The following is a 27,312-nucleotide window of genomic DNA, read 5'->3' as shown; positions in this document are numbered from 1 at the left end:
ATCAGAGAAAGAGAACATGAGTAGAATCAAAAATCAATTGTCAAATGGTTTTATTGACTAGAGAAGTAACGCCCTCCACAGCAAATTATGTGAAAAAGTACTCAGTTTCATTCTAAATAAAGTGTGATTTTTCCACAAGTTTCATTTCAAAATCCACACCCAGGTCTGACACCTGCTAGACCTGTTCAATTAAGAAATCAGTTAAGTAGAACCAGTCTAACTGCATGAAACACAGAACAGACATTCTCAAAAAAACCCTATCCTCATTCCCCAAGCTAAAGAAATTCAATGGAAATGGTTGTGTGATGATCTGAAATAATTCATTCTGTTCCCAACCAAAAAATCATGGAGGAAAATACTACGCCATCGGTCCATAGCCTTAAACTTAGGCACACACGTGTAACGCAGCAAGACAAAGATCCAAACCAGTCAGCACTAAGTCAGTCGCTGAATGGCTAAAAAAAAAATAAAGATATATAATAATAATAATCATAACAATAGAAACTTTTGTTCTCAAAGTCTTATTTATAAGGGAACATTAATAAGTCAGAGATTGACTCTTAAGTTTATGATGAATCTAACAGAGGTAAAGCAGCTTTACACACTGATCTGCCCTCATTTCTTCTCATTCCACAGCAAAATGTTTTTTTAAAAAAAGCTTCACAAACTGAAGTCAGATGAGACAATTTTATTGAACTAAGTTTTTCCAACAATACTGTACAAACAAACTTTCAACACAATCGACAAAAGTTTAGTATCTTCACAAGAACCTAATTCCTGCTCCGAACTGGACCCCGTCGCATATCCTGCAAGGAAAACAGAGAACATTTCTGAGACCTAAATCAAAGCAAGTAAAAAAAAAACCTCTCAAATGTTTTACTTACTGTATACAAAAAAATATATTTTATTGTAGAAACAGAATCTTACACTGATTAGATTGTTTTTAAAACCTAACCTTACATAAATATCTTTTTAAATTAAATAGGTTGCTTTTTGAGGTGGAAACTTGGTGAATTCAGCTCAGAGGAGGAGCTATGTATTGAAGGCGGGGCTAGGTCCACCAGGGCGTTCTGCACAGCTGAATGGTTGCCACGGGAGATTAAAGGATTTCTCAAACATTTATGAAGAAATCAAAGCAACACTCCAGGTATAATTTTGATGAGGGAATAACATTATAACATGACATTATAACAACATTATAATAATAACATTATAACATGGTCAAAAGTCGATTTTTGAGCTTTCCATCAAGGCTGCCCTTTTAAATTTATCTTAAAGCTGTTTATGCACTCCTTATTAGGCATTCTAAAATATTTGTTCCACTCTGTCTGTAAGGAGAAAACAGAAAATTTATAATAATAATAAAGATAAAGTTTTCAAAATTACTATTTATTATTTTGCGTTATAATTTTATTATTTTTATTACTTTTTCCTATGATCATATCTGACATTTGGAAGCCCTTTAAAATCTGCATGGTAACCGATCTGAACAACACATTATTGAAAGGAACTAATAATCGGATTAATTTTAGTGAGGCTTTTTTCTCATAACCATAAAAACAACACAAAGGTCTAAAGCGGCTACCTGTCTCCACTTTGGACTCCCATGGGAATGCAGTAGTTCAGTTCCACCCTGGCAATGTTCCCCAAACGCAGCACGATGCCCAGCCCATAGGACCAGCGGATGCATTCTGCCAGTTTCTTCAAATGTGCCTGAGGCCCTTCGCCTTGACGGAAACAAAACACGGGATCTCAGTCGAACGGGGAGGAAAAAAAAGAACAGATGGCTGCGTGAGCTCCGGCTTTTTTCGCCTCACCGTAGTTGAGATTACAAAGGTTTCCGGCGTTAAGGAAGAAATGGGTTCTGAAGAGATCGCCGAAACCGCCTCGGCCCGGTCTGAAGGGTAGAGGCGTGTAGAGGTGGAGGCCTCCCGCCCAGTAGGCTTCACCTCCCAGGAAATCACCTGATGCCAGTAAAATCAGTAACAACGGCTTTAGAGTAGAACATCAAATTTCAACTTTGCTGATAAACGTCTTTGTCTTACCGTCGCTTTGTGGGCCCATGCTGTACATACTAAATCCCCTGATGCTGGTCGGGCCACCGAGGTAGAACCTACAAGTTAGCAAAGATACAGTGAGGTGTTTTTTGGTTGTTTTTTTTACAAAATATCCTGATGGAAATTTGAAGTACTCTCTCCACATAGTAATTTCTCTAAATATTGTTCTTTTATGTACCTGTCTGCAATGCATGTTGACTTATCACCAATGGGTAGAAGCAGGCCTCCCCACAATGAGGCAGAAATAACCTGAATGAAACAAAAAACTGTTAAGAACTGTTGTGCATTGAAACCACATGATAAAAGTTCATTGTAGGGCTGCAACTTTTGATTATTCTAATCGTATTAACATTTTCTATCTGTAGATCTGAGAGTCGTCTGAATAACAATGGAATAGAAGGCCGTGCTTTCTGAGTGTGGGCCCCAACGGGAGCAAATGTAAAGAAGACCCAGAATTCAGCCCTGAGGCACGCTACAAGAAATACACATAAAAGTTCCAGGAAATCAAAGAGCAAAAACAAAAAAGTTTTTAATTAAATACTAACAGCTTCTATCAATTTAATGATTTAACGAGGTTGTGATGTTGATAACTTACAGGCGGCTATTTTTAATAAGATTCAATAAGCTTTAAAATTTAATTGATTTGATTTAATAAAAGTTGTCAGTGATTCTTGCTATTAACTCAGGCTTATCTTTGAGTTGACATTTTTATGATGATGTAAAACAGTTGAGTGTAGCAGCAAAGAAAAAACAACAACAAACAAAATCTGTCAGTGGAGCGTAACATTTTTCACACACCAAACATTCAAACCCGCCTCAAACTGTGTTTTGGATGATGATCTTTGATTAGTGGATGAGGAGTTCAACCATAAATCTCACCGAATCCAAAATGAGAGTTCTGTTGAGTTGAACCTCAAAGTCCTCCTTCAGGAACCTGGCGTCGCCCCCAGTGTAACCAGCCAATTCCTGCACAAACACAAAACGTCGGCGTTACAAACGAGATCTGTCGCATTGTCGTCACTTGGCAATAAGCAGCCAAACAAAAATGTTCCAGTGGAGATCAAACCTGATGAATCTTCAGTAATCCGCCTTTCCTCGGGAGGATGGAGGAATTTCTGGTATCGATGACCATAGCGTGCTGGAAAACAAGATGACAGGTGCTAACAATATTCAATTTGCTTTTTATTCTCAGAAATGTCATTGTCTCCCGCTGGACAACAACAACTAAATAAGCCAGTTAAAATTTCTTCATTAGAAGAAGCTGGTTTATAACCTTTGCTAACCATTTTGCAACCAATTCTTTTTTTTTTTGGAACCAAACACCAATTTTTGACCACATACTATAACTTTGTGGTGTAAAAAAAAAAAAAACGACAAATACCGAAAGGGAAGACTTGAGAGAATGGCCGCTCTCCTCTCGGATGGCGAACGAGGCCGTCTGACCCAGAGAGCCCAGCTCTCTCCACACAGCCTCCCACTTCAGGGTTTGGCTGGTCTTCCACAAAGGAAACTGCATGTGGTATATGTGAAACAACTTTTGAGTTAGTAGAGATCTGCAATAATAAATTATCATACAACATTACCCCATGAGGCTGTTTTCTTTTTTTTTAAACTATACCACAGTAAGTTCTGAATGAAAGGCTTATGTCAGGCTAGTAAAAACTGGCACAAGACATTACTTTAGAAGCTGATTGTTTCTCAAAACCTGAGCTCAACCAGATCCAAACAAACACACACAAAAAAACAAAAAGAGACAGCATTTATAATGGCGCAAAATGTGACAAAAAGGCACTTAAGAGAAGCGCTTACGCTAAGTTCTGTAGAGATGCCTCGATCCGTCTCTCTTAGCGAGCTCCACGGAAACTGACCTGTAACTTTGTACGCGTTGACAGAGATGCTGAAAGGGAAAAGGAAAGAGGAGATGTTACGGTTTTAAATTTGGTGGAACTTTTAATCTGCATCTATGGTTTAAAGTCCTTCTAATCAGATTGCGGAGCAGGGCTGCTCTGTGAGGCGGGAGCTTGGAAACTGCAGCTCCGAGGAGGAGCTTTGTCCTTGAAGGCGGGCCTACGTCCACCCAGGCATTTCTCAGACATGCAATAAATAATCAAAGCAACACTCCAGGTATGTTTTTGTTGAGGGAATAAATTATAACATGACGTTAATTTCAAAAGAGTAAAATTTACATGATACTGTCCCTTTAAGTTTTCGTATGTACTTATCAAATTAGATTGACCTCCAAACTATTTTTGTTTTCTAAAAGCTGATCCCATATCTTACTTGCGCTCAAACTGTCCTGGTTGGGGTTTGAAGAAGGAGACTCCGTACGACGTCTCTTTGGTGCCGTAGGAGAACTGGAATGTCAGCTTTTCTGCCCGACCTAACAAATTTGGTAATTTTACTCCGAGTACCTGAAACGACGGAAAGTAAAAACCAGGAAGCGACTTATTTTAATAAAACCTGATGTTATGAATTATATGTAACAATATATAACTAAGACAACATCTAATAAGATAATAATAATAAAAAATTTTAACACTAACCATGCTCCCTTCATTGTTTCCGACCATAGTGTTATAGCTGCCTGTCAAACGCCTGAGCTCAGTGACCTCAAAGGTCACGTCAAGGCCATTAGGAAGGGCGTCTTCACCTGGAGGCAAAACAAAACAAGAGGGATGCACTGATTTGACAATTTGGGTCGATAACAATATCCGATATTGATATTGCTGTCACAGCCAATAACAATATTGTACACAAATTATGAATATATATATATTTCACAACACTACCGAAATTTGGGAAAAACAACCACACCACTGACTTCGTCACAGTTTCTCTGCTTCAGTTAAACAGTAACTGCATTTAATAATATTCAAAATTACTGACATTTATTGATGCACCTTTACTGAACAAACAGTGGCTAAAAATAGTAAAAATAATAGACATTCTGGAGGGACAAACATCAGTCGATACCGATACTGGTGCCGATATATCGCGCGTCCCGATAAAACAAGCTAAGAACATACGAACTCTGCTCATGTGCCGGAAAACGAAACTCCTCCAAATAAAAATGAGGCGGCAGACGGTACCTCGCGAAGTGTCGATGACGACCTCCACCTTTCTGAAGATACCGAGACGCAGCAGCTTCTGTCGCGCTTCGTGAGACCTCCGCATTACCTGCGTCACAAATTCAAGCGTGTTGATGCCAGCGACTGCTCCAAACACGTATCCACTGAACAAGCAACAAATAGTGCGGTGTGATGAGGCGGACGTACGTCAATCAGGTTTTTTGCCCTGAACACTTCGGCAATTTCATAACTCAAAAAGTCATCCTCTGTTCTTCCAAGTCCATCAAAGGTGACTTGCTGGACAACAACCTGAAAAAAAAGCCCCAAACAAACAGGAGAAACACAGTCTAAAATGTCATGAAAACAAAATTCAACAGAGCAAATGACGAAACAAAAGATCAACGGAAGTCATTCATACAGAGTACTACATGGTCATATAGCAACAAATCCACCCTTAGGGCAAACAGAGTAACAATGAGATAGGGTTACAATATCTTGAGATATTGCTGCCTAAAATTAAAAATAATAATATTCTCACGTWTTTGTTTTCAAGAACTTCTTGCTTTGGCTCCTGTTCAATCTCCAGAGCTTCGACGTCGTCCGCTTGGACACCTAACTCTGGCCCCTGCATGGGCAGAGGGTCCAGGCTCTATGGAAACAAAATATGTGGAAAACAATTAAAATCACTGAAAGCACACATAGTGTTTTACCAAACTTATATGTTAAATATCTAAAAACAAACATATTTAATCAGATGTTGGTTCTTAGTAAAAAAAAAAAAAAAAACAACATGAGGAGGAGTAACACCAGAAACAAAAACAAACGTCACATGGCAACACAAGCAACAGACATAAAAGCCCTCTTGTTAATGTTTTTAGAGCAACACTGTGTGCATAAGACTGACATGACACCTGGCATTAACATGAATTTTCCGACATGTCAGAGAAAGCTGCATGGAGAATAATAGCTGGGAATAATGGCTAAAACTTAGAATATTCTTCACAGTATGGAATAGAAAACTTACATAAGTGTGTTTTTTTCTAACATGTCCATGTGTCATTGTAATAAATACACTGTAAACAATATTATTTCAAGTGTAATAACCAATATGCTACAATATATTGGCTGCAGTAGGAACAGCTTGCTGTTCTGTTTCCAATAGCATTATACATGGTTATACAAGCTTAATAATGCAATGAGGAGTAATGGAGAATATGATTAAAGAGTATAGGGCAACAAAAACAATGAGTCAGGAAACCACTTTTACATGTCAATGATAAATGCATCTTTTTAGTGAAATATTTCCCAGATTTTCTGGTCAGAAATGTTCAAACAGTGTTGTAGGTATGAGTATAATCTGCTTTTATGGCTTCAGCAACACTACAGACACACCAGCATCATTACAGATTGGAGTCAAACCGTGAACGGTCCCTTATCCTTGTGTTTAACATGAATTCGTTGAGATTAAACCGTTCCTAGCTTGAATTAATAGCACCATGCTATAAAAGAGTGGCATGCTGAGCCCAGTTAGAGCCTTGCTGGGTGAACTGTGTTGGGCCTTTGCTTCCAGTCCAGAAGGCGCTCTGACAGATAACTCCCACTAAATGCTCAGAGAGGTCAAAGTCCTAGCTAACACAATCCCGGCGGACTCTTCCTTACCCTGGCATGGACGGTGCCCATGCTGAGCTCCGCTGGGCGCTGTCCCGAAAACTACTGGAGAAACTTTGAGCGGAAAATGACAAACTACTTTAACCTACAAGTAACCGAGAAGAAGCGAGGAGCCTCCGTATAAGGAGGCGGCCATGTCACTTCCTGGACACGCCCCTTCCGGGGAGCGTTCAATAGCGCAACGCTGAAACGGGTTCCTTTCGCTGTAAGTCTTTGGATGCAGACTGTATATTGCTTTATTCAAATACATTGTAAAGTGTAATACCAGGAAAATATATATTTTAATGTGTTTAACAGGGCCTGCTAGTTTTGAATGATACCTAAGCATGAGTGCTTTATATTTGGCATTCAAGATTATGTTTTTTAAATTATGCAACATTTTAACAATAATTCAAACCCAAAGACATGGAAGCCTATTTTCGCCTGCTTGGAGGTGTGGGAACATTTACTCAGTTAGATTTACTTGACTAAAAACTACTTTTAGAATTTTTTAAAAATAAAACGTTATTTTTACTTTTATTTTAGCAATATTAATGTGAGGTATCACTTTTCTTCCTTGAGTAAAATTTCACAATACTCTTCCCACCGTGAGTTGTTTTACTGAATGAAGATGATGTTGACCAAAAATGTATGAGACACACATAGTTCATGTTAAAATGAGGTATTTTGTTCGTCCACAAACTTTGTTATTTTAATGCTATTTTAAATCAACTAAACCTTTTGCGCCATTTGGAGATCAAGAAGATACAGTGAACACAATATACAGTCATTGAAAGTACTTTGTTTTATTTTATTTTTTTTAATTTAGTAAGATGATATGATCAGTTACTCAATACTTACATCAAGTTTTTACGAAATACTTTTTTCCTCACTTGAGTTATTTCTTGGATGGCTTCTTTTCACTTTTGCTTGAGTAGACATATGTTGGAAGTAATGCTATAATTCTACTCTTAACTACAAAACAATTTTTGTATACTCATACACACCTCATAATTATAATGTAATTACGACACTTCATCCTAAAATGAAGTGTCGTATTACCAAGATAGGTAATACTGAGAAAGCAGAGTCATAAATTCTTAAATATTCTCTTATATTAATGAGGTCCCTGTTCTTTGTGTGCTGTAAATCGGTAAAAATAAAAATTAGCAGCCATAAAGTAAAATATGGCTAATACAAAAACACGGTTATTGTGTGAAAAATACATTAAATTAAGTAAAACTTGAGGCTTATTGGAGAGACTTTTTGACAAGAGTGCATGCTAGTATATTTATTCAAATTTATAATATAAAAAAAAATAAAAATTGAACCAGAATAAGCTCAATTCAGCAGGGAATTTCTGCATTTTCCGCAGGCTTAGCAACGTCACGATTTCTACCTGAAGCAAAACAAATAATATCTCTATGACCATAACATGGAATAAAATAACAGCCGTTGCAGAGGAAGGAGAAAAAAAAACTTTCACAATTTTGCATATGTTGCTGAGTCTCTCATCAGAACTTCCATCCTAAAAAAAAAAAAAAAAAAGATGAACTCGCTGAACAATTCATAACAAAACATACTATGTCATACATAGCAGACTCAGCAAGCTGCACTTACGCTTCGGCTTTAAAACTTTCATGGGATATTTTGTCTTGCGCTCTGCCCTCAGGGTTAGGGTTGATGTCTTTTATGCCGAGCATGGTCAGAGCTGCGGGGAGAAATAGCTTTGCAAATAGCAGGCCGAGTTTTGGATGATATTCACATTGAAACACTGTAAATTACAGTATTGACAGGAATAACATTACCTTTGCAAAAATGTGATTAATATATCAAAAGTGACCTTGTTGAGATCATCAACAATATGACCTGTACAAATAAATTGTGGCATATGTTCCCAAACTTTCCCCTGCCGCCGCCCCGCAAGCAGCATTAGTTTAGTGAAGGAACTAAACCAACAGGCAATGCAAAATGTGTACAGAAACATCAGCTTTTAGAATGTTCTTTTAACTTACTTTTATTCACTCATTAATAATTACTACACTCTTTTAGAACATAGGCAGCCTTACACTTTCCGATTCTAGTTTTTCATGAGTTCTGAGCTGGGCTCCTGGTCGGCTCCTTCTGTCTATTTCTTGTCAGAAACTTGTCCATTTTGCGTTTGCTAGCACAGCTGTGCTAGCTTGAGGAGCAAAGCAGCTCCTCAAGCTGTCAGAAAGATGGCTGCCAGTCAAGTTAAATTATTTTAACTTATAATAATGATTATAGATTTTATGATAAAAAAAAAAAAAGTATCATAATTTGTTTTGATAAATTCTCTCCAACATTTTGAGGCCCCCTCTATTACTTCCTGGTGACCACGCCTGTAATACTGGAGTTATAGGAGTGTTTGGATCTTATTAGAATGTTAAAACTAAGCTTATTCTTTCACAGCTTCAAGCGTTTGTGGTTTTAAGAACCTTAAAAGAAAAAGTTTGTTCTCGGAAAATAGGTATGCTACAGTTTTAAGACTTCCTGAAAGTGACCAGCAGCACCACTCACCCTGCTTGTACTGTGCAAAACTGATATACTTCTGGTTAGCGGGATCCATTATCCCGTAGAGGGCAGTCAGGTTGGAGTTGTCAAACAGATTTGGCCCTCTCATTCCACTTTCCCGGGAAACCTTCAGCAGCTCCAGCTGCTCAATGAGAAACTCCTTGGGGTTCTCTGAATGACACAGTCACCGAACACGACAAAGGCAAAAACTTACACACGAAAAAGAAATAAGTAATGAAAATGAGTCATTTAAGAAAATGAAATGCAAAAAGGGCAAAAGAGGAGCTTGCAGCAGGATCAAAGCTATCAAGATATTCAGACTAAAATATTTTAACTACAGTGACAACAAAGCAATTTTTGGCTTTAAATTATTTGTAGGAACTGTTGTTTTTACAAGGTGGAAATGGTGGACCAACAATAATATTTTTCTTACACACATGCCATTTGTTTTTGGGGTAAATATTTCCAACAGATCCACCTTTACCTTACATTTTGTTGTATCCACCAACAAACATCTGGAATAATGCTGGATGTTTGATAGGCTCATGTGGCTTGGTGTAAAAATAGGATCAGTTTTGTTCTTCCTTTGGGTTATTTTGAATTCCAAACTTGCAGGACGACTTTTTTTTAAATGGTTGTTGGATCTTACATCAAAACAAAGCTTGTCATAACTTTTAGAAAATCTGAATTAGACTAAATTCTGCTTTATAAACGTGCTTAGAAAATCCACACTGCATTTATCTTTATGCATTGTGTAAATACTCATTTAGCCCTGATGACTACAACGGCAAAGATAACTGACAGAAACTTGTCTTTTTAGAGTTTAAAGACTTAGCTTTTGAACTTAATTCAGTGTGAGTTTAATAAGACAAATAAGCTCAACGAACATCTCTACAAAGTACATTTTTAAAAAGTGAATAGCTAATTAACATTAAAACATTTGATTGCAGCAGGATCAAAGTGACGATGACGTTAAGTATAATTTAAACAAACCGTAAATCAGCAGCTGTGGAAAAGAAATCGTGCTAATGACGCTCACGAGAGACGGATATTGCACGTTTGAGGAAGAAATAAACTCTAACCGGGTCTGTAAAACAGGAGCATGCTGGTCATGTTGTCCATGAGCTCAAAAATCTTGTGTTGCTCGAGATATTCTTTTGCGTCTCTCTCTCTCTCGGTCGACATTTTTCCTCTTTTCTGTTGAATCGGGTTGCTATGATACCACAGGCCAGAAGCGCGCGCACGGAAACGGTAAAACCCACTGCGCGTTAACCCTGACTCCGTCAACAAGAAAGAAAGAAAGAAAGGAGGCAGGTCTGTAAATATGTATCAATGTTTTTCTGCTTCTTTTCTACACTAAAAATATAAATTTTATTCATACTGACAACATGCTTCGAATTCATGTCTTAGAGGCTTAAAAAGACGACGTTCGTCTTCCACAAAAAAAGTTAAAAATGCTCAAATAATGTATATGTCGCTTAATTTCACCATAGCGCAATATTTATATATCAGAATTTGTAAGATTGATAACAAGATACTGCCAGCATTCCAGTTTGACACTTTTATTATTTATATATTTCACTGTCTAGCTGGAAACCACGGCGGTAATGGGCATAACATGTATTAATAAAACATTCTAATATTATTCAACTCTTTTCATTACTTCTCTAAAATAAGCAACATTTAAAATGGACAAAACGGTCATCAAAATAATTATGCTCATGACAATAATTCAGAGAAAGCCAAGTGTGATTGAGACTGATTCTTATAAATGGATTAAACTGCAGTCAAATGAAAGAAGGCTGGAGGTAATAATGATGCGATTTCATGGTTCTGTTCTCCAGGTCTCTTTTGGCTCAGTTTCATTCAGACATGAAGATTTATTGTCTGTGTACAACATAAGGCGAAAGACCAACATATCCTTTTCAGTTGTTTCAGAAGAGATTCTGTCCCAAGGAACATAGTAGTATTTCTTCTAAAAGAAACATATTTCCCCGTCAGTCTACATTTTGTCCTTCTTTAAGCCTCTGAAAGGCAGCAGCAGCTTCTTCTCTAGCTTTGTAACCGTGTAGTTCTGTCCGAAGCTCTCCGGGTTTTGGTGGGCTTTCTGGTATACTCTGAAACACAAAACAAAAACTGAGCAATCTTGGTCTGAGCGCCACACTTACAGTCATAGTCAAAACGAATGTTGGTATTATACGATGAAAACGTTTTCAGACATATTCTGGGAACTTCTTTTGTTTTGCAACATCAGTGAATTTCACCAAATTGTTAGCTGATTGCTAAAATGGTGTCTTCAGACATAAGCGTGCGTGCGTGTGTTTGAGCTTGTGTGTGGTGATGAGAAAAAAAATGCACAGCACATTTTCACTTAAATTTTTTTTTAATGTTTTTTTTTTATTGTATGTTGTACAATCAATCCACATTGAAAAAAGACAGCTAGAATAAGTCAAATAAATATTATTTAAGAATTATTTTGACATTCTTATTGATGAGGACTGTTTCTAAACTTCTTAACAGAAAGTTTCAAATGAAAGAAAAGGAAAAAAAAAGAGCTTATACAGCGACAATGGATTCAAGCTGCTTCTTACCAGATCAGGAAGGTAGTACTGATGGACGACCTGTGCTCCTGCAAACATGGCCAGAACACTGGCCCCCAACATCCGGATGTAACGGGGCCACGACACACCAGCTGGCATCTCTTACGGAGTGATAGCCTGTAGAAGAGATGATTGGTCAAATTAATAGTGGGGGGAAAAAAATAACCCATAATAAACACTTTCTGCTGTCTGTTGATGCCTAGCTTAGTTTGGCACATTTTTCTGATCTCCTCCAAAAGTTCCAGAGAAGGGTTTTGTTTTAGTACCCAGCATACAAAACAAGTCACAGTGCAATGTCATGTCATTTTCTTATGATTGCTCTTAGAGGACACCGTTTATTACATTTGTCTGAATGCAGAACATTTTATTCCCACACCTTGATGACCACACCATCAGTGTGGGGATGGTGAGTTCAGCTCTTCCACATAACATTTATCAGTAATTTTTTTTTGACATACCAATTTTATTTTTGTTTTGTCTTTTCTGTAGTACTCTATACTTGGTTTTTAAACTGAAGTATGAACATTACCTGAAAAAGCCATATTCTAAAAATGTTTCAATATTCCAGCTTAACAGTTTTTTTTTTTTTGACAGTATCTGTATCCAAAATGTTGGTTACATACATGTGGCGCAGGAAGAGAGGTTACGAAGTCCGAGTAAACTAATTTAAATTAGCCCTGACAAAACAGCAGTATGCTAAGACATACTTAAAGGAACAGGAAGCGGTGCCTTTGCATCCTTACCTTATTTATTACATCAAAAAATAGGTGCTATGTAGAGTTTTTTCTAACCATTTTAAACCACAGTATCTGTCATTGAGACACAAGCAGCACACAGGTCGTGTTTAGCTAACAATTAAACGATCTATGAGTGGTGACATCTCACTCTGCATATATTTATGGATGACGCGGTCTCCCAGGGCACTTAGTCAAGTTGCCCCTGAAGTTTCCAGATTGAAAGTAAAAGAAAATGTACCACACCGACGTGAAATCCATATATTAAAACATATTTCACCTAATGCTGTCCCGAAGCAAGAGGACAGAGATAAATTGTTCACCAAATGCAACGATTTAGATTGAGTTACTGGTTTAAACTCAAAGTGATGATCTTGAAAAATAAAAAATCTTTTCTTTCAACTTTCTTCTATGCTATTTATTTGCGTTGTTGTACGCATTGAAAGCAACGTTTATCGCCGCCTAGCGACATACTACGTTCTTGGCTTTACAGTCAGCTGTATTGTTTTTCAACATTTTAATTACTAAATAATATATACCACTTTAATGGAACGTATTGTACGTAAATGTAATTTCACAATTATTCAGAATAATAATAATAAAAGCATATTAACAAACACAGAATTCTACTCTTGAGGTATACATTATGAGCACTAGGTGGCGGTAGAACGTCAATTAAACCAGATAGAGAAGAAAATGTTGAGCGTTTAAATGGTCTTTGTTTTGCGGCGGCTTCGTTTCCGTATGTTAACCTTTATCAGAAAATGTACGACAGGTATGTTCCTACACTCCAGTACGTATTTGGTTCGCTAATGTACAGCTCGGCCCACAATTTCAATACACCTGTATATAATTCCTTATAGCTGTTAGCAATATTAGCTCTTTCATCCCTTTAGTAACGATGATTCTTCTTTGTGTGTTAATCGGAGGCATTATTTTGTAACCCTAAGTGTGTCGGTGAGTTTTAGCAGTAGTATAATATTACATTAAATGTACTGAAATAAGTCAACAGTTAATATGGAGGAAAAGCAGTTTACAGCATTGACGGTTCCCACGGATTATTTTCAGCAGTGGTGAGTTGATGTTGGAGCTGACCGACTGACTGGGGGAACTTCTCATCTTATCTCCCCTCACACACTCATTTTCATGCATGATGGAGAAAATTACAAGACAGGTGATCAGACTGTGCATTCAGGCTTCTTTTTGACTGGTCGCAACATAGCTGGTAATCACATTAACTTGTCAGAAATGATAAACTCAAACGTGCTTTGAAAAGTTTGTTTCGTATTGATGGGCGGGTGGTTAAAGCTGTTAAAACTATCGCATGTAAAGCAGCACACTTGAGAGGAATTGACTTCTCATCTGTTACGTAGATGGAAATATAAACACACATACGTATGCTCAAAACACGGAAGAAGAGACGCAGTGCCTTGCAAAAAAAAAAAGCGTAAACATCTGAAAAGTGCGGTGTGCATTTATATTCAGACCCCAACTCTTACCAGCCTCTGCAGAAAACGACATCTACACAGCATGATACCACCTCCACCACGTGTTACCATGGAGATGGTCTGTTGAGTGTGTTGAGCAGTAGTTTTTCTCTAAACATGGCATTTTCCATGTAGCTAGAGTCACAGAACGGTTGTATTTACACATGGATCACATGACACAGCTGGACTTCATTTACTGATTGACTTCATGAAGTAATTAGTCGGCACAATGTTTTATTTGGGCAGCATAAATGGGGCAAAATACTTGCTACACTACATATTTTTTATTTGTATAAAGAAAAAGTGTTGAATATTTTTGTAAGGCACTGTATATTGCATTCTTCCTTAAATGAGCTGCACACAGTGGCAAATATAATCCACAAAGTGATGTACGTCAGTGCATGGTTGTTTGTAAGTATTGTGTCTTGTGGAACTGTGTGGATTTACTTTTTTCTCTCACTCACACTGTTTACCATTAGACATGACAGTTTTCCTTGCCATTCGTCCTATTCTGTGTGTGTGTTTGCTCTCCTCATTTATTATTATTATTATTATCTACCGTCTCTCTAGGTACCAGGCCAATCAGCAGCACCCTGAGGCCCAACACATGATGTCGTATCACAGCCTGGGCCATTACGCCGACGGCTACATGGAGGAGCCCGTCATGGCGGAGCTGTCTGTCCACAGGGAACCATTGGAAAACCAGGAGCCCTTTTACCACAGCTACCCTCCGGCCTCCGGTCATTACCAGGAGCAGATTGGCCAGCCGAGCTTCAGCGAGCATCCGCAGCATCTACAGCATCTGCAGCATCTACAGCATCTACAGCACCCGCAGCACCTGCAGCCCCCGCAGCAGACTGAGCACCAGCACATGATCCAGCAGCGGGAACCTGACCTTCAACCTCACGCTCCTCCTCCAGGTAGATCGACTTCGTTTGAACATCCCGATGTTTGCCTCTTACTGAAACGAACCACAAACGAAGCAGAAATGAGATGTTGTGTGGTGCGTTTTTGTTTTGTTTTTTTTTGTTCAGTCTCTTTTCTCTGTTCCAGCCGTGACACCGGTAAAGAAGAAAAGAGGCCGACCGGCTAAGCAGCAGGTGGTGGATAAAGAGGTGAAGGAGGAAATGGATGAAGTGGAAGCTGCCAAAAAGGCCAAACGGGTTCTGAACCGCTTCAACGGCATGAGCGTGGCTGAAGTTATGGCGAAGACACTCCCTGACGTCCTAGCCTACAATCTTGACATTTTAATAGTGAGTGTTGTCTTTTTTCTTTTTTTTTTATGGATTCTGCAACAGTTGATAAAAAAAATAATAATATTTTGCTGCTACAGTAACCCCCTTTATGTTTCTTCTCAGATTGGAATCAACCCAGGACTATTATCAGCCTACAAAGGACGCCATTATCCGAACCCAGGGAACCATTTTTGTATGTTGAAGTTCTGTCTCAGTGCTGCCTACAAGCCGAACACCAGTGTAGGGCTGTTATTTGAAATGCTTACTTTTGCCAAGGCTTTTCTGAAAGTGATGCAATGTGCATCCAGCCATCAACAACCTTAAATAAAATGAACAAAAAATACAAAATAATCTTTTAATACTATACAGTGATCATGTCATTTAAACATCCACAAATAGCTGTTAAATACAGAAAATGCCAACCAGGAGTACATTTTTTCCTGTTGTTCTGGCGCCCCGTCTAGGGTGGCACCCCTATGCGTCGCACACTCAATTTCTGCGCAACTGTTGCACTGTTGTTTTTTTCAAGGTATCAGAGTAAAGGGGATTTAATAATTAATCATGAAATGTTCTAGAATTGTATTTACTTCCCTCAACTTCACAATTACATGCTGCTCTGTTGGTTTATTCTAAAACAAAATCCTTAAATACATTAAAGTTTGTGTTTGTAATTTGACAAAATTGAGGAGAAAAAAAAGGTTTTACTGGGTGTGAATATTTCCACGTGGTTTATCTGGCAACACTGTTAAATCTGTTTTAGTTGCTCTAACAATTTTTTTCTTTTTCAGCCTGTTTGCAGATCTAGCGAACAATAAATGTGTTTTGTTTTTCCGCAGGGAAATGTCTGTTTCTGTCTGGTCTGACCGAACAGCAGCTCAACTACATGCACGACCAGAGCCTGCCTGAGAAATACAGCATCGGCTTCACCAACATGGTGGAGAGGACCACACCAGGCAGCAAGGACCTGTCCAGGTACAAACCATCTGGCCATGTGATGTCATTTCAACTCTGAGGGGGAACTCTTAGATTGTGTTAATGTTGATGTTCTATCAAAACATCAATATAAGATGCTTGCTTTAGAGAGAGAACAGGAGTGGGGCGAGAACGCACCCATGAGGGACTCCAGTGCTGATGGGTCCTAGTTTAAAAAACATCATTTAGATGCCTCTTTTTTTTTTTTTTTTAATAATTTGTCTTGTTTTTTCTGACATCGTTTTCTGTTTGCCAGTAAGGAAATCCGGGAGGGAGGTCGACAGCTGCTCGAAAAGCTACAGAAGTACAAGCCGCTAATCGCCGCTTTTAATGGCAAAGGTAAAAAGAAGCGAACCCGTTGAAGCTATAAGATATCCTACGAATGCAGACACAGACTGCCGCGTCTCTATTGCAAACGTGATCAAAACTTTGTCAGTGTTCAGCTAATGTCAAAGAAATACTCCGCAGTTGCAAGTGTTTCTGTTAAATGAGAAACACAATTAAAATCTCACGTGATTAAATTTGCTCATGTGATGAGTCGTTAAAAAACATGACTCATCATCACATCATCAACCTTGCACTGACTTCCTGTCGATTTCTTCTTCATGCTTTGCTCCAGTGTCAACATTTGGTTGTGACTTGTGTGATGCAAAAAAATAGTTTCTGTTGCAGTTTTGTGAAATAATCAAAATTTGATTCAGCCAAAATATAAATGACCTCATCCTAGTGCCGAAACTTTTTTTATCAAAAAACAAGATTTTTTTCAAAATTGCCCTGTTTCCATTAAGCGAAACGAATTTCGAAATGTCAGATTGCACTATTATATGGTCAATGGAAACGCAGATACTGTCAATCAGCAATAATTTTCTTCTACTTTCTTTTTGTTTATTTATTTTTTTAGGGATTTATGAAATATTTTGCAAAGAAATCTTTGGTGTAAAGGGCAAGAATCTGGAGTTCGGCCTGCAGCCTTACAAAATCCCAGACACTGAAACGGTACGTGTCGAGCAGAACGCATTTTAATATCGAACCGTTCTCCCGGTACCCTGCAGGATCTACACGGCATTTATCCTCTGTACCCTCAGGTGTGCTTCCTGATGCCGTCGTCAAGCCCCCGCTGTGCCCAGTTCCCCCGCGCTCAAGACAAGGTGCATTTCTACATAAAGCTGAAGGAACTGCGTGACCAGATGAAAGGTCTGACGCCCAACGGGGAGGTGCTGGAGACGCAGTACTCTTTCGACCTGCAGCTGGCAAAAGGTATGTTGTACCATGTCTTTGGGCACCAAATGAAATGTAGCGTTTTGCAATTTTATTTTATTTTTTTCTGAAAAACTCTTAACTGACGTGTTTGTGCTGCAGAGGACGCTAAAAGGATGGCAATCAAAGAAGAGCAAGTGGATCCAGAATATGAAAGCTGTAGTGGGCTTCATGATGGGGTGAGGCAGAGCAGCTGAGACAGAGGAGAGGAGGAACACAGGCCAACTACTGTAGCACTCAGGTATGGTGTAGCTGTAGGAAAAGACTGGTATTCTGAGCAAGTTTACCTTGTGTGATGGTGTGTAGTATAGACTTTAAATCGCATCGATCAATGTAACTGTGTTAAATTTAACAAAATGTCACCAAAAAGTTGCATTTAGCACATATAATGCTATGCTAACCTAGGCTGGTCACTGCCTTCCTACACAATTCTCATCTCCCTTCACTGAATTTAAGAGTCCATGCCTCTAGGAAGAAATTGTACATTATCTCATTAAATTAGCTGTACTCCAATAGTTATAATTGATCACTTCTGAATGAGTTGTAAGAAAACAAAAATATTACAGATTTATATGTGCATTGCGTAACTTTTTTTTCTTCCACAGAAATAGTCCATATACACCAATCAGAAGACAGAATGGCACAGTCGGCGTTGTAAGCTGAAAAATATTTCTTACCTGAACTAGTCGCAAGGTAAATCAGCCTGGAAACGAAAGAAGACTGTGTTGCACCCACGGAACTGCCACGAAGAAACCTCAGCTATTTTTCTAACAGTCTGGTATCTGTTTTTATGGTATTTTTTATCACTATTTATTGCATCATGTAAATTTGTTTCAAGTGAATTATTTTCTATTTTGATACAGTCGTATCTTATGATTTATCTGCTGTATACATAGATTATTGAGTTATGTCTTTGATTTGTAAGCACGGCTTTATTAAATCTCGTCTAAAGGTGACCTGCTCAGTGTGTGTTTTTAAATAGTTTCTGACCTATGTTTAAGAAGACTCACTTACGGTGCTTAAATCAATTCAAATACATTGGATTTCAAAGGGGGAAATTGATTGGGTAATGTTTAAAAACTAAAGGATGGTACATCATGTGATGTCATTTAAACGTATCAGCTTTAAGAGGGGTGAATTCAAAGACCTTGCAGTCCTCTGAGATCATTTCAAGATACCAAGGTCGTTTTTTGACCAGGTGAGGTCAGCAGAGATCTGTGCTACAGCAATTTTAATGTTTTTGCACCGGTGGTGATGTTGAAAGGTTTTTTTTCTCACTGTAGTGGAAAAAACTTGAAAAATGCACTAAATACAATTTAAATAGAAAATATTTGACAATGTTACAGATACAAGCCAACATGAAAATAAAACTTAAGTATTTTTTGATTTCGACAAATGTTGCGTCAAATTCGAATTTATTGACAGACTTATAACAATACAAGACTGAAATTAAAGCTCCAAATCATAATTGTTTTTAAAGACAATTAAGGAAACTCTAAAGTCAGTTTTCAATCGTCGTGTCTTTTAAGTGAACGTTTTACTATCGCTGCATTTAACGTGGCCCTTTAAATACTACTATCGGCCAATCGCAGACAATCTCGCGGTGTTTAAAAGTCGAGCGGCTCACACCAACTCCATAATAGGTGTGGTGTGGCTGCGTTCTTTGGGATTTCTGGTGTTACTGGAATTTAAAATTATATTTGTAAACGGAATCAATTAAAATTTAAACAAACAATTTCCCTTTGCAAAAATATAACGTCATAATCATTTTTGTCTTGATAACACCGAAAGCGGCGTTTTCCAATCCACCCCTCCGTGTGTAACATGAGCTATTCCCGTGTCAAAGTTGGCCGGTTGGCTTGTCATGTCTTTGTTGCTTCTGTAGCGCCGCCAGAAACTGTGAATTGAAGTGTGGATCTGATGGGAAATAAGCTGATATTGTCATAAGAGAGCAAAAGTTTTAACCTGACCCTCACAAGGTATGTTAACTTCATTAAACAGCAACAAGAAACTGAATGTTTAGAGTTTCTTTCGGGTTTCTCTCAGTGGAGCGCAGCCATTCACCCATGCTAGGTTAATCGACCAGCTAGCTATTGGCTAGCATTAGCTGTGTTTGTTGCACTGTTGGTAAACATTAATAAACAGTTAGGGTACATGCCATTACACTGAATATGAAACATGGTTTAATATGAAACTTGTTCAATTAATTGCTTATGGTATGCTCCAAACCTACTTAATAAAAGCTGAGCTGGAACCGTTTTCCATTTCATTAGTTATTGTGTTCGCTGTGTCTTTGGGGGGAAGAAAGCAGCTTCATCCCTTTGTTGTCAAGGAAACTACTCATTATAGAGTTTCATCAGTCAAAAAACCGGTTGACTGTACTGTAATGGTCCATCGCCATAGTTTGTTTGATGTTAATGTTTGTCTTTAATTTTCCTTGTTGGATGATATAAATGCTAGCACATGCATTCACTTTCATACCCTGTCCTAACATTTGTGTGCTAAGCAACTTGTTAAGCCAGCGGCTATGTTTCCTCAATATGCATGTTGATTTATTTGATAAAGTCCAAAGACCCTAAAGATGGAGGAAAAGCTGAATGGATCACTGCCTGTTGTCTCCCCGGAGTATCTTCATCAGTGGTGAGTCTTCCTCCTCACCAGTGCAGCCAGGAAGTATTCCGTTTGTGTGTGTGTGTGTGTGTGTGTGTGTGTGTGTGTGTGTGTGTGTCGCATTAAAAACAATTAATCCCACGATAAATTAAAAGAAACTCAATAATTTTTCATTTGCTTGATTTATCGTTTTTCTTTTTTCTCTCCCTTTTTAACCAAATACTGAAAGATAGAAGTCTTCAGTGTGACACTTTGGTCTCAACTATCTCGGTTTGAAAGATCATTTTGTTTACAGAGACTTCATAATTCATTTTATTTGTTGTTTTGTTTATTTACTTTGGATATTTAAAATGTCTTCCAGTTCCAGTGTTTAAATGTTCATTAGAATTTAAAGCTTATTGATCTTTGAGAAAGTGTTCTTGTATATTATGCCATTACCCTTAAAGTATATGAAAACTGTATCAAAACAATATTATGGTTTATCGCAATAACTTCTGAGACAATTTATCATCTAGCAGAATTTGTTATCGTTACAGGCTTACATGTGCACTTATTCACCCTTTTGCTTTTGTCTTACCACTATCATTATCATTCCATACGATGCTGACCATGAATGATGATTAATAGTAATATGAGTTGTAATATAATGTCGATCAAAACCAGGAAAATAACGAACCTGGAATGATATTTGTTTTTCTTAAGACAAACGTGTATGAACTATTTCTCGATTGCTAGAAAATGTGTCTTGGTTTTATTTTTCTATAACTTTTTACGGCACTAGTGGCACTTATTGAACAGTAAGTAGACAGAAATAAAGGAAGAGGAAAGAAGAAGAAGAAGGTGAGGACATACAGGAAGCTGCCGGGACCAGGAATCAAACTCAGGACTATCACTGCGTTTGGCGCACGATCTCCACCAACTGAGCCACTCAGCGCACTAGCAAATACTTTAGTTAGGAAATATGTCAGCCGCTGCTTCACCTATATACATCAACATATTACGTTTCTGGCTCTGCATAATTAAACCAAATGAAATTTACGTACAATTGAATGTCATCATTTTAAAAACCGACCACAAAAAATATATTACGACGGAACTTTTTCGACCCATTCAGTCAAAATGACAGACAACTACAAAAATCTAGATCCTCCTCGTCCGTCTGGAAATGAAAGTGGGCTAATGCAGTGCATTCTGGGATTTATTGTTTTCTACACCAGTGTCTTTGTTACGTGTAGTTCAGTCCTTCATGACTGGAGGCCAAACAGATACTAGCATCACAAATACTAGCGTTACAATTGTCAAAAGTCTTCTTCACTCAGTTAAAACGTCCACACCAAAGGGCGTTGCTGGCAGTATGGTCCGTTCACTGAACTAAATATCGGCTGCACTCATTGGTCATGACTGATAAAGCAGAAAATTTGCCAGTTTTATTCACTTGACAATTTCTTTTAAATAGCTCCATTCACTGTACTGCGAGTTATATTTGTAAAAATAATGAAATGTTATGTTTTTATTAAAAATTGTTTCAGAAAGGTGGTATTTGACTTTGTGCTTATGAATAATAAATCTTAGAGGACTGCGTAATTCTAAATGTATTCCTAAAAGACTTATTGCTTTCATAATATTAGTTTATGCTGATGATTATGACACTAAAATGCTTGATATTGACAGTAATAGCTGCATTTGGTATTTAAACACATTCTCTTATGATCGGATATTTTATTTTAAATTTATTTTTAATAAATACATTTTAAAAAAAGGCATTGATTGAATTAACAATATTAAAGTCTCTTTTATTCCACAGAACAGCCCGGGGCCTTATCCTTACAATCTTAAAATTCAGTGTTTCATTGATATTGTTCTACCACAGGGTTCGGTCCGCCCAGCAGTTCCAAGCTCTCCAGGCTCAGTACGCCAACTTCAACCCTCAGCACCAGTTTCACTACCCAGAGAATCCGACTGCAGAGGCGGCCAGGGCCCACATGGCCAACCCAGAGCCCACCATGGAGCAGACGGAACCTGCTGACCTGACTAAACGTACTGGGAAGATTTTTAAATAATAGCATACACAGTTTAGAGAGTCTTGTTCTGCGTTACCACAGAGAGGTTATATGAGCTCAGAAGGTGCTAATGTTTGCTAATTGCTGCTGGCTAGTCTGAAGGAGCTGAGTGGAGGAGAGCTGCTCTGTGAGGCAGAAGCTTGAAAACTGCAGCTCAGAGGAGGAGCTTTGTCCTCAAAGGCAGAGCTAGGTCCACCCAGGCGTTTTGTTCAGCTATATTGTTGCCATGGAGATTAAGGGATTTCTCAAACATGCATAAAAGAATCAAAGCAACACTCCAGGTTTGCTTTTGATGAGAGAATAGCATTATAACATGATGGGAAGCTCAAAAGAGTTGATTTTATGTAATAATGCCCCTTTAAAATGAAACATGGGAGGCTAATATTAAAGGAATTAAGTCTATCTAGAGATGTTGTCACACCAGTACGTTATCACAGTCTGAGGCAACAACAACCATCAATCATAAAGTTCTAAACTATTGTTTTTGTTGTACAACCTTTTTGTCTTTTAGCTCCAACTAAAAAGAGAGGTAGACCAACTCAACCCAAGGAGCCAGGAGCGCCAAAGCCCCCCAAAATCCCCAAAGCCCCCAAAGCACCGAAACCCCCAAAGGTCCCCAAAGCACCGAAACCACCGAAGGACCCAAATGCACCAAAAGCTAAACCAGGTCCGAAACCCAAGAAGGCAGCTAAGGCTCAGGGTGAGGGCAAGCAGGAGAAGATTGATGAGAGCTTCAAGAAGGTGAAGAGGAAAGTGGACCGCTTCAAAGGGATGACGGAGGAGGAAGTCATGAAGAAGACATTGCCCGACCTGCTGGATTACAACCTGGACTATGTCATTGTAAGGTCCAATTTTTACCTGACTCTCCGTGTTGGATGGGATGTGTTCGGAGGGACTTCAGGGTTTTGGTAACCGTAGTGGCATCTTGTTTTATTTGCAGATTGGTATAAACCCAGGACTGATGGCAGCTTTTATTGGCCGGTGGTTTCCAGGACCTGGAAATCATTTTTGTGAGTTCTGATGCTAAGGTTATTTTTAATTTGTGGTCAAAGTAGTAACAATGTGCCTGTAGTGCCACCATAGTTTGATTATTTGAATACACATGATGATGTGCAGTTTAACCCTTTAAATCTTAAGTTTCAAATCTCAGCCTGGATATTTTTGCTTATTTTAATTGTACAAAGTTCTTTAAATGCTGTGTGAGTAAATATATTTGCCCATTTATCCATAACAACCGTAACTTTCGATATCTAGCAAGTTATTTTCGCAATTTACCGTCTAGTAAAAGAGTGTTTCATCAGATTAATTTTACTTCCTGCTACGGCGGGGATGAAATTACCATAATGACCCGAGATTGGCTGGAAAGCGCAACGTCTCCCATTTCAGAAACCTTTGGAATTTTTCAGGTAGCGCAACATGTTGTGGAATTACGGTATCGCAAATTTGGCTGAAGAAGAGTTAGACATTTTCACATTGATCTTTTTAGGCGTTTCCCAAACTTTCTAGTTTTTTGTGAGCTTATGTTTGTAATCCGAGCCAGCTACAATCACTACGATGGATGAATTTGAGACTGAGACTGGATAAAATCTAGTTCCACCTTTGGTTGTTTTCGGAGAACTACTAACATTTCTTTATGTTCTAAACATGTTGTTGTTTTTTTCCCCAGGGAAATGCCTGTTTCTGTCTGGATTTACCGAGGAGCAACTCAACCACATGCATGACACAACGCTGCCGGTCAAATACAAAATGGGCTTCACCAATATGGTTTCCAGGGCAACCCCAGGGAGCAAAGACCTCTCAAGGTAGCCATGTAAACTGGTGAATAATAATAATAAAAAAAGCTTAAGATCTTAACTTCAGATTATGGTAAAATGCTGCATTTAATGTTATTTTTCTTTCCCCCCCCCCCCACCACTCTCTTTTTGCGAGAAGGAGGTAAAATTCTCGTGGAGAAGTTGAAGAAGTACAAACCTCTCATTGCTGTGTTCAATGGAAAATGTACGCTTCCCTCTCCCCCACCATCAATTCAGTGATGTTCAGAGCAACAGATTTGATACAAAGTAACATTGCATTTCTTTTTTCCCCCAGGTATCTATGAAATGTTCTGCAGGGAACTGTTTGGCAAGAAACCACAAAAGCTGGAATTTGGTTTGCAGCCACACAAGATCCCAGAATGTGATGTGGTGAGAGCAGAAATCTGCCTTTACATTTACAACACTGTGATACATCAAATTTGTTTAAAAAAATGACAAACGCGCTAAAGCTCCACAGAAATACCTGAAGAAACGACACCTGGGCATTCAGCAGTGGCATTCATAGGCTTTATTTCTGTACGTTTGTTGAGTGGCGTCTGTTTTTTTTTTTTTTTGACACACATTTCAGTTTTCACTTATCAGAATAAAGGAGGCTGAACACAACACACGCCTCAGATTTTTGTTGGCAAAACAAATATTACATTTTCCTTTCATCCCACAGTCGTACACGCCGTTGTGTTGGAGATCACATGAAATACAAAGAAAATTCACTCAGGATTGTGTTTGTAACAGTCAATGACATGTTGGAGCAATTGGAAATAGAAAAGAGGAGTACATTTCTGCTGAAAAAACAAGGATATTTTTTAGCTTGAAGAATTGAAAATTTGCTAAAAAAAACGAAAAAACTTTGATTAATCTCAGAAATTTTGGAGGAAAAAAAAAAGAAATTTCAACTTTTGAAACTCAAGAAATGTACTTGTTTTTTCAAGAAATGCCTTGAGTTTTTTGGCAGGAATTTTGTGAGTACAACGGTCCTAAAACGCCATCGTGGTAACATTGTAAAATGTGTAAAAATAAAAAAAGTTTGCATATCGGTGTGTGGTGTGGCTTACAGTGCTATCAGCAAGTTTGAAACAAAAATGAATAGGTAACTCCAAACTTACCATAGAGGACCTTTGTTTTCTTTTTTTTCAGAAGAAAAAAAACTAAAAAATGAATCACACCAGTGTTATTAAAATGTTTAGCGATTAAAACAATCACCACAACCAGCTGGTAACATTTGTCAGACTTTTAAAAGCTACATTTGGTTTTACAACATTAATACTTTTTAATATCCCAACATAAGCTGTCTGGTATGGTTTTGTTCTTACGTAGTTCCCAGAAAAAATTTATTATCGCAAACTGCTAATAATGTGCTGAAAAGGTAAATGACGTCTCATCATCAAAACTGTCTCAGTAGTAAACAAAGATCACCTGTTGCTAACTGAAATACTTCTACAGGCAGCTTAGCGTTCATAAACTTCAGAGTCTCTTGTCCATTGATTGGCTGCCCCTCCAGGCCTTGTTCCTGATGCCTTCCTCCAGCGCCCGCTGTGCCCAGTTTCCTCGTGCTCAGGACAAGGTTCACTTCTACATCAAGCTGCGGGAGCTCCGGGATCAGCTGAAGGGCATCCGGAAAGCTACCGAGATCGAGGAAGTCAACTACACATTCGACCTTCAGTTAGCTAAGGGTAGGCTTCATCATCAATATACATATGTAAGCTAGATAAGCTGGAGTAAATGATTTAAACCGTTTTACACATTAATATTACAGCATGATAGTCTGTTTGATTGAGTTTCATCCAGCGTCTTGTTGATTTTTTTAAATTATTTTTTCTCTCCGAATGCCAACAGAGGATGCCAAGAGGTTAGCAATAAAGGAGGAGCAGTACGACCCGGGATATGAGGACGCCTACGGCGGCGCGTATGTGGAGAGAGGAGCTGAAGAAGGCCAGGCCAACAGCCAGACCAACGGTCACTGTACGCTCACGTCTACCGCGAACTCAGGTAACCGCCAGCAGATGGCTAAACCTGAAACGAATCCTAACAGGATATAGTAATAATGGGATTTATTTGAAACATCTATACCTAATTTGGGGCTCCCACTCAGCCTGTTTAAAATGTCTTAAATTGAAAGAAAGTTGAAAATCATTTCAAGGGCCATTCTTTGGACGCTGCTGGCGTAATGCATTCAGTGATTCTCCATCTGCATCTGTCCGTTTGTGGCCCGTCCTCAGAAGGAGCACAGGAGGCGACCACATCCCAATCAGAGGGTCAGCTGCCAGACGGACAGTGGATGACCCAGTCGTTTGCCGATGAGATTCCCAACATCGGCAGCGGACCAAACGCCAGCAGTGCGTGAGGAAGACGAGAAAAGTCTTCGTTACCTTCCAGAGACATTAGCTAACTCAGTCTCCAAACCGCAGTTGGTTATTTTTTAGATGTTACCCGTTTTTTTGTTTGTTTGTTTTTTAGCAAAGTTGAGAATTAACACTTTTAGGATTTAACTGAAACAGCAGAATGTTTTTTTTTCTGCACATTTTATTTTGTTGTTTTTTATATTCATGAGCCATTTTACATGTGTAAATCAGGGACATAACTGGCTGACTTTGTGTATTTAAGCATTTGTTTTTAATCGCTGTACTGTTGAGGACTGCATTCTGCTGCAGGTGGAGTCAACATTTTAATCTACTGTTTCCAGTAGACAGACTGTTTCCAGGTTCTCTTTAAGCTCGACTTCTCTGGAGGGAAGGATCGAATCAGGATTACTGCTACACTCAAGGTGCTATGAACTGATACGATGCACAATACCGACTCGTTGAGACCACACATTAACGTCATCAGTCCTACAGCCGGACTGGCCTTTCAAAGTTACACAACCTATAATGGTTTTCATTAATCTTTTTTTTTTTTTTTTTACTTTAGATGCTTTGGATTATGGTATGTCTATTAAATGTCACTGTCATTGGATTTTATGAAACATTTCTTGATTAAAATGTTATTCTACTGATTCATCACTCACTTTATGGGATTTCCGCACAATTTAACAGGATTTAAAATAAATGAAGTAGTCATTCGAAGTTATTAAAAGGTGTTTTTTTTAAATAAGGGAATAACATAATAATCGTCAAAAAAAGTTGATTTTACATCATACTTTCCCTTTAAAGACACATTTCTCTTACCTGCATCTTGCTATGGATAGTATGGCACAGGCAGGACACTAAGGCACACAAAGCTGATCTCAGAACTACGTAATA

The 27,312-nt window shown here is 38.4% G+C and overlaps 5 protein-coding genes across 7 annotated transcripts; 2 read left to right on the top strand and 3 right to left on the bottom strand.

Moving 5' to 3' along the window:
* Positions 1-673: 673 nt before the first annotated feature.
* samm50 (SAMM50 sorting and assembly machinery component) lies at positions 674-7,952 on the bottom strand. Its single transcript, XM_008410768.2, has 15 exons — positions 6,785-7,952; positions 5,664-5,774; positions 5,333-5,434; positions 5,147-5,234; positions 4,601-4,707; positions 4,338-4,468; positions 3,867-3,954; positions 3,439-3,567; positions 3,124-3,195; positions 2,937-3,023; positions 2,236-2,306; positions 2,046-2,113; positions 1,818-1,964; positions 1,586-1,727; positions 674-806 (listed from the first exon to the last, which is right to left on the bottom strand). Exons 1-15 carry the CDS (start codon positions 6,803-6,805, stop codon positions 761-763), a joined length of 1,410 nt encoding a protein of 469 aa, XP_008408990.1. The 5' UTR covers positions 6,806-7,952; the 3' UTR covers positions 674-760.
* A 96-nt stretch (positions 7,953-8,048) lies between these two features.
* Positions 8,049-10,534, bottom strand: LOC103465700 (EF-hand calcium-binding domain-containing protein 10-like). Its single transcript, XM_008410769.2, has 4 exons — positions 10,390-10,534; positions 9,314-9,478; positions 8,393-8,483; positions 8,049-8,300 (listed from the first exon to the last, which is right to left on the bottom strand). Exons 1-4 carry the CDS (start codon positions 10,490-10,492, stop codon positions 8,255-8,257), a joined length of 405 nt encoding a protein of 134 aa, XP_008408991.1. The 5' UTR covers positions 10,493-10,534; the 3' UTR covers positions 8,049-8,254.
* Positions 10,535-10,853: 319 nt separating this feature from the next.
* On the bottom strand, positions 10,854-14,634 carry uqcc6 (ubiquinol-cytochrome c reductase complex assembly factor 6). Of its 2 annotated transcripts, none has more exons than XM_008410775.2 (3): positions 14,141-14,634; positions 11,899-12,024; positions 10,854-11,424 (listed from the first exon to the last, which is right to left on the bottom strand). In XM_008410775.2, the coding sequence occupies exons 2-3, from the start codon at positions 12,004-12,006 to the stop codon at positions 11,305-11,307; spliced, it is 228 nt and encodes a 75-aa protein (XP_008408997.1). In that variant the 5' UTR covers positions 12,007-12,024; positions 14,141-14,634; the 3' UTR covers positions 10,854-11,304. The 2 variants fall into 2 exon arrangements, with proteins under 2 accessions (XP_008408997.1, XP_008408996.1); XM_008410774.2 differs by lacking the exon at positions 14,141-14,634 and adding an exon at positions 12,651-12,773.
* tdg.2 (thymine DNA glycosylase, tandem duplicate 2) lies at positions 13,309-18,548 on the top strand. 2 transcript variants are annotated; one of them, XM_008410771.2, is made up of 10 exons: positions 13,309-13,714; positions 14,699-15,048; positions 15,182-15,381; positions 15,487-15,556; positions 16,200-16,335; positions 16,592-16,674; positions 17,237-17,331; positions 17,421-17,592; positions 17,695-17,833; positions 18,198-18,548. In XM_008410771.2, the coding sequence occupies exons 1-9, from the start codon at positions 13,659-13,661 to the stop codon at positions 17,787-17,789; spliced, it is 1,257 nt and encodes a 418-aa protein (XP_008408993.1). In that variant the 5' UTR covers positions 13,309-13,658; the 3' UTR covers positions 17,790-17,833; positions 18,198-18,548. The 2 variants fall into 2 exon arrangements, with proteins under 2 accessions (XP_008408993.1, XP_008408994.1); XM_008410772.1 differs by having other exon boundaries at positions 13,315-13,416.
* A 929-nt stretch (positions 18,549-19,477) lies between these two features.
* tdg.1 (thymine DNA glycosylase, tandem duplicate 1) lies at positions 19,478-27,066 on the top strand. The gene is made up of 10 exons (XM_017305546.1): positions 19,478-20,232; positions 22,073-22,239; positions 22,774-23,102; positions 23,203-23,272; positions 23,929-24,064; positions 24,178-24,260; positions 24,351-24,445; positions 25,575-25,746; positions 25,910-26,062; positions 26,293-27,066. The coding sequence occupies exons 1-10, from the start codon at positions 20,174-20,176 to the stop codon at positions 26,415-26,417; spliced, it is 1,389 nt and encodes a 462-aa protein (XP_017161035.1). The 5' UTR covers positions 19,478-20,173; the 3' UTR covers positions 26,418-27,066.
* The last annotated feature ends 246 nt before the right edge of the window (positions 27,067-27,312 follow it).

This window comes from Poecilia reticulata, linkage group LG6, assembly GCF_000633615.1.
Source record: "Poecilia reticulata strain Guanapo linkage group LG6, Guppy_female_1.0+MT, whole genome shotgun sequence".
NCBI classification, from domain to species: domain Eukaryota; kingdom Metazoa; phylum Chordata; class Actinopteri; order Cyprinodontiformes; family Poeciliidae; genus Poecilia; species Poecilia reticulata.
The sequence above is the reverse complement of the archived record's forward strand: the minus strand, read 5'-3'. Positions and strand labels throughout refer to the sequence as shown.